Consider the following 10,538-nt stretch of genomic DNA (forward strand, 5'->3'; position numbering starts at 1 on the left):
TGCTAGAAGCTTGATGTTTGGCATTTTTTCCCATTCCTGAAACTGTCTTATAAGGAATTTGATCTATTTTGCTTTATATGTTGTTTTTTCTCTTACATATTGCAAGATGTCTCACGTTGCATCTGAGCCAGAAGATACTACAGGAAAACCACTGCCTGCTGGATCTACCAAAGCTAAGTGTATCTGCTGTAAACTTTTGGTAGCTATTCCTCCAGCTGTTGTTTGTAATAATTGTCATGACAAACTTGTTAAAGCAGATAATATTTCCTTTAGTGATGTACCATTGCCTGTTGCAGTTCCCTCAACATCTAAGGTGCAGAATGTTCCTGATAACATAAGAGATTTTGTTTCTGAATCCATAAAGAAGGCTTTGTCTGTTATTTCTCCTTCTAGTAAACGTAAAAAGTCTTTTAAATCTTCTCTCTCTACAGATGAATTTTTAAATGAACACCATCATTCTGATTCTTTGGACTCTTCTGGTTCAGAGGATTCTATCTCAGAGATTGATGCTGATAAATCTTCATATTTATTTAAGATGGAATTTATTCGCTCTTTACTTAAAGAAGTACTAATTGCTTTAGAAATAGAGGATTCTAGTCCTCTTGATACTAATTCTATACGTTTGGATAAGGTTTTTAAAGCTCCTGCGGTTATTCCAGAAGTCTTTCCTGTTCCTAATGCTATTTCTGCAGTAATTTCCAAGGAATGGGATAAATTGGGTAATTCATTTACTCCTTCTAAACGTTTTAAGCAATTATATCCTGTTCCGCCTGACAGGTTAGAATTTTGGGACAAAATCCCTAAAGTTGATGGGGCTATTTCTACCCTTGCTAAACGTACTACCATTCCTACGTCAGATGGTACCTCGTTTAAGGATCCTTTAGATAGAAAAATTGAATCTTTTCTAAGAAAAGCTTATCTATGTTCAGGTAATCTTCTTAGACCTGCTATATCATTGGCTGATGTTGCTGCAGCTTCAACTTTTTGGTTGGAAACTCTAGCGCAACAAGTAACAAATCGTGATTCTCATGATATTATTATTCTTCTCCAGCATGCTAATAATTTCATCTGTGATGCCATTTTTGATATTATTAGAGTTGATGTTAGGTTTATGTCTCTGGCTATCTTAGCCAGAAGAGCTTTATGGCTTAAGACCTGGAATGCTGATATGGCTTCTAAATCAACTCTACTTTCCATTTCTTTCCAGGGAAACAAATTATTTGGTTCTCAGTTGGATTCTATTATTTCAACTGTTACTGGTGGGAAAGGAACTTTTTTACCACAGGATAAAAAGTCTAAAGGTAAAAACAGGGCTAACAATCGTTTTCGTTCCTTTCGTTTCAACAAAGAACAAAAGCCTGATCCTTCGTCCTCAGGAGCAGTTTCAGTTTGGAAACCATCTCCAGTCTGGAATAAATCCAAGCCTGCTAGAAAGGCGAAACCTGCTTCTAAGTTCACATGAAGGTACGGCCCTCATTCCAGTTCAGCTGGTAGGGGGCAGGTTACGTTTTTTCAAAGAAATTTGGATCAATTCTGTTCACAATCTTTGGATTCAGAACATTGTTTCAGAAGGGTACAGAATTGGTTTCAAGATGAGACCTCCTGCAAAGAGATTTTTTCTTTCCCGTGTCCCAGTAAATCCAGTGAAAGCTCAAGCATTTCTGAATTGTGTTTCAGATCTAGAGTTGGCTGGAGTAATTATACCAGTTCCAGTTCCGGAACAGGGGATGGGGTTTTATTCAAATCTCTTCATTGTACCAAAGAAGGAGAATTCCTTCAGACCAGTTCTGGATCTAAAATTATTGAATCGTTATGTAAGGATACCAACGTTCAAGATGGTAACTGTAAGGACTATATTGCCTTTTGTTCAGCAAGGGAATTATATGTCCACAATAGATTTACAGGATGCATATCTGCATATTCCGATTCATCCAGATCATTATCAGTTCCTGAGATTCTCTTTTCTAGACAAGCATTACCAATTTGTGGCTCTACCGTTTGGCCTTGCTACAGCTCCAAGAATTTTCACAAAGATTCTCGGTGCCCTTCTGTCTGTAATCAGAGAACAGGGTATTGTGGTATTTCCTTATTTGGACGATATCTTGGTACTTGCTCAGTCTTTACATTTAGCAGAGTCTCATACGAATCGACTTGTGTTGTTTCTTCAAGATCATGGTTGGAGGATCAATTTACCAAAAAGTTCTTTGATTCCTCAAACAAGGGTAACCTTTTTGGGTTTCCAGATAGATTCAGTGTCCATGACTCTGTCTTTAACAGACAAGAGACGTCTAAAATTGATTACAGCTTGTCGAAACCTTCAGTCTCAATCATTCCCTTCGGTAGCCTTATGCATGGAAATTCTAGGTCTTATGACTGCTGCATCGGACGCGATCCCCTTTGCTCGTTTTCACATGCGACCTCTTCAGCTCTGTATGCTGAACCAATGGTGCAGGGATTACACGAAGATATATCAATTAATATCTTTAAAACCGATTGTTCGACACTCTCTAACGTGGTGGACAGATCACCTTCGTTTAATTCAGGGGGCTTCTTTTGTTCTTCCGACCTGGACTGTAATTTCAACAGATGCAAGTCTCACAGGTTGGGGAGCTGTGTGGGGATCTCTGACGGCACAAGGAGTTTGGGAATCTCAGGAGGTGAGATTACCGATCAATATCTTGGAACTCCGTGCAGTTTTCAGAGCTCTTCAGTTTTGGCCTCTTCTGAAGAGAGAATCGTTCATTTGTTTTCAGACAGACAATGTCACAACTGTGGCATACATCAATCATCAAGGAGGGACTCACAGTCCTCTGGCTATGAAAGAAGTATCTCGAATTTTGGTTTGGGCGGAATCCAGCTCCTGTCTAATCTCTGCGGTTCATATCCCAGGTGTAGACAATTGGGAAGCGGATTATCTCAGTCGCCAAACGTTGCATCCGGGCGAATGGTCTCTTCACCCAGAGGTATTTCTTCAGATTGTTCAAATGTGGGGGCTCCCAGAGATAGATCTGATGGCCTCTCATCTAAACAAGAAACTTCCCAGGTATCTGTCCAGATCCCGGGATCCTCAGGCGGAGGCAGTGGATGCATTATCACTTCCTTGGAAGTATCATCCTGCCTATATCTTTCCGCCTCTAGTTCTTCTTCCAAGAGTAATCTCCAAGATTCTGAGGGAATGCTCGTTTGTTCTGCTAATAGCTCCGGCATGGCCTCACAGGTTTTGGTATGCGGATCTTGTCCGGATGGCATCTTGCCAACCATGGACTCTTCCGTTAAGACCAGACCTTCTGTCACAAGGTCCTTTTTTCCATCCGGATCTGAAATCCTTAAATTTAAAGGTATGGAGATTGAACGCTTGATTCTTGGTCAAAGAGGTTTCTCTGACTCCGTGATTAATACTATGTTACAGGCTCGTAAATCTGTATCTCGAGAGATATATTATAGAGTCTGGAAGACTTATATTTCTTGGTGTCTTTCTCATCATTTTTCTTGGCATTCTTTTAGAATACCGAGAATTTTACAGTTTCTTCAGGATGGTTTAGATAAGGGTTTGTCCGCAAGTTCTTTGAAAGGACAAATCTCCGCTCTTTCTGTTCTTTTTCACAGAAAGATTGCTATTCTTCCTGATATTCATTGTTTTGTACAAGCTTTGGTTCGTATAAAACCTGTCATTAAGTCAATTTCTCCTCCTTGGAGTTTGAATTTGGTTCTGGGAGCTCTTCAAGCTCCTCCGTTTGAACCTATGCATTCATTGGACATTAAATTACTTTCTTGGAAAGTTTTGTTCCTTTTGGCCATCTCTTCTGCTAGAAGAGTTTCTGAATTATCTGCTCTTTCTTGTGAGTCTCCTTTTCTGATTTTTCATCAGGATAAGGCGGTGTTGCGAACTTCTTTTGAATTTTTACCTAAAGTTGTGAATTCCAACAACATTAGTAGAGAAATTGTGGTTCCTTCATTATGTCCTAATCCTAAGAATTCTAAGGAGAAATCGTTGCATTCTTTGGATGTTGTTAGAGCTTTGAAATATTATGTTGAAGCTACGAAATCTTTCCGTAAGACTTCTAGTCTATTTGTTATCTTTTCCGGTTCTAGGAAAGGCCAGAAAGCTTCTGCCATTTCTTTGGCATCTTGGTTGAAATCTTTAATTCATCTTGCCTATGTTGAGTCGGGTAAAATTCCGCCTCAGAGAATTACAGCTCATTCTACTAGGTCAGTATCTACTTCCTGGGCGTTTAGGAATGAAGCTTCGGTTGACCAGATCTGCAAAGCAGCAACTTGGTCCTCTTTGCATACTTTTACTAAATTCTACCATTTTGATGTATTTTCTTCTTCTGAAGCAGTTTTTGGTAGAAAAGTTCTTCAGGCAACGGTTTCAGTTTGAATCTTCTGCTTATGTTTTTTGTTAAACTTTATTTTGGGTGTGGATTATTTTCAGCAGGAATTGGCTGTCTTTATTTTATCCCTCCCTCTCTAGTGACTCTTGTGTGGAAAGATCCACATCTTGGGTAGTCATTATCCCATACGTCACTAGCTCATGGACTCTTGTTAATTACATGAAAGAAAACATAATTTATGTAAGAACTTACCTGATAAATTCATTTCTTTCATATTAACAAGAGTCCATGAGGCCCACCCTTTTTTGTGGTGGTTATGATTTTTTTGTATAAAGCACAATTATTCCAATTCCTTATTTTATATGCTTCGCACTTTTTTTCTTATCACCCCACTTCTTGGCTATTCGTTAAACTGATTTGTGGGTGTGGTGAGGGGTGTATTTATAGGCATTTTAATATGAAAGAAATGAATTTATCAGGTAAGTTCTTACATAAATTTATGTTTTTGTTTTTTTTTTTTTGTTTTTTTAAATAGGTGTTCTTGCCATGATACTTTTTTTTTTTTTTTTTTTTTTTTTTTTTGTGGGTGTGTGCCCTTATCAGTTAATGCACACAAACATTCATTTCCTGTCTTTTAATATTCACTGAAACACCTGGGAACAAATAATATTTAATTGTTGTTTTTTGTGTATATGCGAGAAATGGTGCATTTATTACTAATAAGAGATCATTTAAAGGGATGTAGAAATCAATAGTTCAGGTAAATTCAATTTAACTTTTCCTATTCTGTTATCAAACGTACCACCTTCTATTTTTATCCTTTGAAACATAGTCTTTTCCATAAAAGCATACTGAGCTAGGCCTAGGAGCGTGCACATCTTGAGAACTGTATTGTTAGAAACATTTGTTGCCTTAACGGCCTCTATAGACTAGAGGCTGGACGTGCACACTCCTGAGCATACACTAGTATACTCTCATTTAAAGGAACGTCTAAAGTATATGAAGAGAAAGATGTAAATATAATAGCAGAAGTAAATTGTAAAGTTTTGTGGGGGGGTTTTGTGTTCTTTTTTTTTAAAAAAAAAACATTTTTAAATCATAAAAATGTAAATTTGCCATCCATGTGCATTTTTTGCTGAGCACATTGCGTTTTCTTTGTCAGGTGTGCTGGCGCTCTGGACCCTCATCACTCACATCATGTATGTGCAAGATTTCTGGAGAACGTGGCTTAAAGGGCTGAGATTCTTTTTCTGTATTGGAATGCTCTTCTTGTTTCTGGCACTTGTGGCCTTCATAGCATTTCTTGCCATCGCCATATCTTCACACCAGTGTAAGTATCGCGAGGGATGGGCGGCACCGGGTCTGCTAATGTTTATTTGTTGTGGCCATGAGTAGTACATAAACTACACTACGTAGCTGAATCTGTTTATCTGGGAGACACAAACCAAACACTGATAAAATTGTACTCCTATCACAACATGCCCATTATTAAAGGGATGCTTCACTTAAAAAATGTCTTATTCATATGAAAGAGCAGCACTTAATGGGTCATGAAACCCAAACTATTTTCTTTAATTATTCATTTAGAGCATACAGTTTAAACAACTAAGTTTAACAAAGTACATTTTTTTTTTTTTAAATCAAATTTGCTTTATTCTCTTGGTATGCTTTGTTGAAGGAGCAGCTATGCACTGCTAGAAGCTAACTGATGTGCTAAATGTGCATCCACCAATTGGCAACTACCTCCCAGTAGTGCATTGCTGTGCCTGAGCCTACCTAGGTATGCTTTTTTTTTTTTTAAACAAAGGATACCAAAACAAATTAGAATTAAACTAGAAATGTATTTAAATTGCATGCTCTGTGTGAATCATTACAATTTAATTTTCAGTTAACTTTTAAACATGTTGATATTCGGGGGCTTTTTTTTCCACTTGGGGGAAAAAGTAAAATAAATTCAGTTTAAATTGAAACAAATATATTATCCACTGTGTACTTCATATTAATTGGCTGACTTACTTCCTGCTAACGGCTGAGAAGTGCAATTTCTGATTGCTGGCATGTAAAATGTGTATACATTTGTATAAATATGATCTGCTTCTCTCCATGATCTTAAAATTTATACAGTTTAAAAAAAAAAAAATTACATTTCTAGCTCCCAAAACATATTTTGTAAATGTCTCTGAAATTACTTTAAAACGATCTGTCAGTCAGTTGGCATATACAGTATCTCACAAAAGTGAGTACACCCCTCACATTTTTGTAAATATGTTAATATATCTTTTCATGTGACAACACTAAAGAAATTACACTTTGCTACAATGTAAAGTAGTGAGTCTACAGCCTGTATAACAGTGTAAATTTGCTGTCCCCTCAAAATAATCAAAATAATTCAACACACAGCCATTAATGTCGAATCCGTTGGCAACGTAAATTGTATATTTCCACACAAAATAAAAGTATCTTTGTATAGCAAAAACACAAATAAAACCATATTATTATAGATATTACCCCCCCCCCCCCCCCCAAAAAAAAAAATTGGTTGAATTGACAGAAATATTTATTATTTAAGTATTAATTTCTGTGCATTATAGCTTGCTAACCCTATTTGTTTTTCCCCTTGTCTGTCTATGCAGCAATAACCGACCCAAAGAGTTACTACTTGTCCTGTGTTTGGAGTTTCATGTCCATGAAATGGGCCCTCCTGCTCAGCCTCTACTCGCATCGATACAGGAAGGAATTTGCTGACATTAGCATTCTCAGTGACTTCTGACCAACAGACTTTTTTATGATTAAGAACATATGGAAGCATTAGGGTTTTTTATTTGTGTGTATATACAAATACCAACTTCTTCTCTGCCATTCAGCTATTATATGGTTTGTGAAGTAAAACTACACGGAAACTGAATGAACATTGGAAGAACATAGCTTTCATATCTCTGACTTTGTCATCTCTTTATACCCTTACTTTATATACTTTTTTTGTAAAGAAGTCATTATTGTTTTTTGTTTTTTTTATCTTTTTCATATAGGTGGGTTTAAATTGCCCTAAACTGCATAAATCGAACCTTGCTCTTTTGAATTAAACACAGCTGGCACAGTCACTTTATCTCTGGCCTATCCAGGCAGATAACAATATTTTCACTCGCATATTGCAAAAGGCAACATGCAATGTATCTTTAGTTTTTTTTCTGCTCTACACCAGAAAAAAAAATCTTAGATTTGCTTTCTTTAAATATTTTTTATTCATCAAAGCATTTATTTCTGTTTTATCTGTATGAGTGTTTGCATGTATGTATAAATATATAAATGTTTTTGTGTATGTTAATGTATTCACACAATATATAGTGCTCTATTTTCAAATTCTGACCCTTCTTGTGCCAGGACAACTTCACTATGGGTTTTACAAATGGGTTGTTGCAATGAGTTAGCAAGAACTACTAGGGTTTCATCCTTAGACCATTTTTATAAATATTTGCACTAGTATAAAATATAATATTGCGTTTTAGTGGTGCATCAGAAATGTCACAGAATATTATGGTGGGTTTGACCACGCTGAAGATTAGAATATGACTGTTTTCATTCCAACGTTTGAAAATGTTGTGTTGCTGCTGTATTAGATAGGGCTGTAACACTTGGCTACAAATGTTTAACATAATCCTGACAGGCAAGAGGATAACAGTTGTGTAATTAAAATGCTAATGCTACTCTTTCTAGCACACCAAATGTTTAAAATGACCCAAAATGGTTTTTTTATGATTCAGATAGAACATTCCAAATTTAAACAACTTTCCGTTATGTAATTTCCTTTGTTCTCTTGGTATCCTTTGTTGAAGAGTAAATTTAGGCTGATAGGCGTGTGTACGTGTCTTTACCAGTATATGGCAGCAGTGTTTGCCACAATGTTTTATAGCAATGTTATACATAGTTGCAAACGTTGCTATCAGGTATCTAGAAATGCTCTTTAAAGGGACATTGTACACTAGATCTTTTTTTTTTTTTCTTTTCTTTTTTCATAAATGTTTTCTATTTGATCCATTTATATAGCCCATATGGTAGTGTTTTTGAACAATGTATAGTTTTACTTATTTTTTTAATAACATTGTGCTGATTTTCAGACACTAACCAAGCCCCACAGATGTATACACACATTTACAGACTCCTGCTGGCTCCTGTATGGTATCTGTCTTTTCATATGCAGGGAGGGGTCTGCTCATATTGTTTTCCCAGCCCCTTTCACTTGGTGTCTCAGCCTAACCTTATCAACAGTGCTAAACTGGGAGCTTCTAAGAACATTTTTAAAAGGTTTTATGCTGAATTTTTAGATCAGTATCTGTGCATATTCTTCTTTATAGTATTGTCTATTGCGTGTAGTTATATGAAAATTGGTGTATACTGTCCCTTTAAGAAAGGCTACCAAGAGAACAATGCTAAATAGATAAAATAAATAAATTGGAAATTTTAATTAAAAATGTTTGCTCTATCCAATCCGTTTGTTTAAATTTTGACTTTACTGTTCCTCAAGCGGGGTAGGCTTGGGAGTGTGCATGTATCATGAGCACTGTATGACAGCAAATTTATCAATAATGCCTGTAACATTATTTATTTAGTGTACTCTCCTGTTGTTGCCACAGTATGTTTTCATGGAAAGGAGCTACACTTCCACAAAGATACTATAATGAAAAAGAAGTCAGTTTCTCTATCTGAATCGTATTATTTTTTTTAGCATGCTGCTCGTTAAAATGTAAATGCTACTCTTCCTAGCACAACAAATCCTATCCCACAACTATTCTTTTATGATTCAAATAGAGCATTCCATATAAAAAAAAGAACCTTTTCAATTTACTTCTATTATCTAATTTGCTTTGTTCCCTTCATATCCTTTGTTGAAAAGCATACATAGGTAGGCTCTGGAGCAGCTGTGGTCTAGCTGCTAATTGATGGATGCACATATAAGCCTATTGTCATTGGTTCACCTGTGTTCAGCTAGCTCCCAGCAGTGCATTTCTGCTCTAACGTAGGATACCGAGCGAAAGAGAATCAAGTTTGATAAAATAAATAAATTGAAAGTTGTGTAAAATTGTATGCTCTATCTGAATCATGAAAGAGAAAATTTGGGTTGATGTCCTTTTAATCAAAGTACCTGTAGTTGTAGACATTTAAAAGTTCAAGTCACACAATTTAGGTCACAGACCATTGTTAAAGTAATGTGTTTTCAGTAACACATTTGAATATCCCCACATAAAAAATATCTGATTATAATTAAAGCACAAAACATTAATTTTATTACGTTTTGTATGTTTGCCTAAATTTATAATTTTAGGTTCAGGCTTATATTAAAACATATTTGGAAGTATGGATTTCATTTTTTAAAAAAAAATTAAATTTACATCTGTCCTGTGTTTCAAATCAGTTGTAATTAATTATACTGCTAGTGAACGTTCATCTACACAGTGAAGTATGTTTTGTTTATTATTTATTATCTTTTTTGCCTTGCCTCATCTTTTCATGGTTGAATTAACTGGATGATTCAGAGGCCCATCCTTCCATCAGTCAGTATTGGCAACACCACAGCCGTCTACAGTTCATCATTTTTTTTCCAAGGAAAAATATATTTGTCTTGTTTGCTCCATCTCTAGGGATTTTTTTATGTTCCTTCTAAACTCAATTGTGGAAATTAGTTGCTTAAAAGTTCTGTCCAAATTGTTTTAATTTACTTTCTGAAAATAGATGTTCTCCAGTTAACAGATGTCCCAATATTAAATGGTACAAAAAAAAAGTTTTACATTTCCAAAGAAAAGAAACTAAAACAAGAGAAGAAGAAGACTTCACTTTTTCCACAAAATCAGCTGTAGTAACTTCTCCAGCAGGGGTTGCAGATGCCTATTGCAGTTTACATTCCCAGTGATAGCAGGAAGGGGTAGTCTACTTGCTCTTTGCCTTGTGGGGGATGGCTGGCATGAAGCTGGTGGAGGAGGGTAGAATGAGGCTGGTCCACTTGCTTTTACTGACCAGCAAGGTGACAGAGCTAGGGCAGTCCCTATAAATGTTTCTATATTAGAGCAGGGAATACTGGTGATCAATTCCTGTCTACTGCTGATATACAGGGACCATCTGTGCAGGTATATTTTGTACAGAGCTGGGTTAGTTATACTTACAGTATATGTGGTAGCAGGGTTTTACAAATTGCAACAATTCATAATACTG

At 36.2% G+C, this 10,538-nt stretch overlaps 1 protein-coding gene across 1 annotated transcript in view; it reads left to right on the forward strand.

Annotated features, from left to right (window-relative positions):
• Window positions 1-9,687, forward strand: part of SLC48A1 (solute carrier family 48 member 1) — a 66,404-nt gene extending 56,717 nt beyond the window's left edge. The window contains exons 2-3 of the mRNA XM_053708261.1: window positions 5,497-5,664; window positions 6,968-9,687. Coding sequence (XP_053564236.1) covers window positions 5,497-5,664; window positions 6,968-7,104 — 305 coding nt within the window. The 3' untranslated portion in view covers window positions 7,105-9,687. The remainder of the gene's footprint in view (window positions 1-5,496; window positions 5,665-6,967) is intronic.
• The last annotated feature ends 851 nt before the right edge of the window (window positions 9,688-10,538 follow it).

The sequence above is a fragment of the Bombina bombina genome, chromosome 3 (genome assembly GCF_027579735.1).
Source record: "Bombina bombina isolate aBomBom1 chromosome 3, aBomBom1.pri, whole genome shotgun sequence".
Lineage (NCBI taxonomy): Eukaryota > Metazoa > Chordata > Amphibia > Anura > Bombinatoridae > Bombina > Bombina bombina.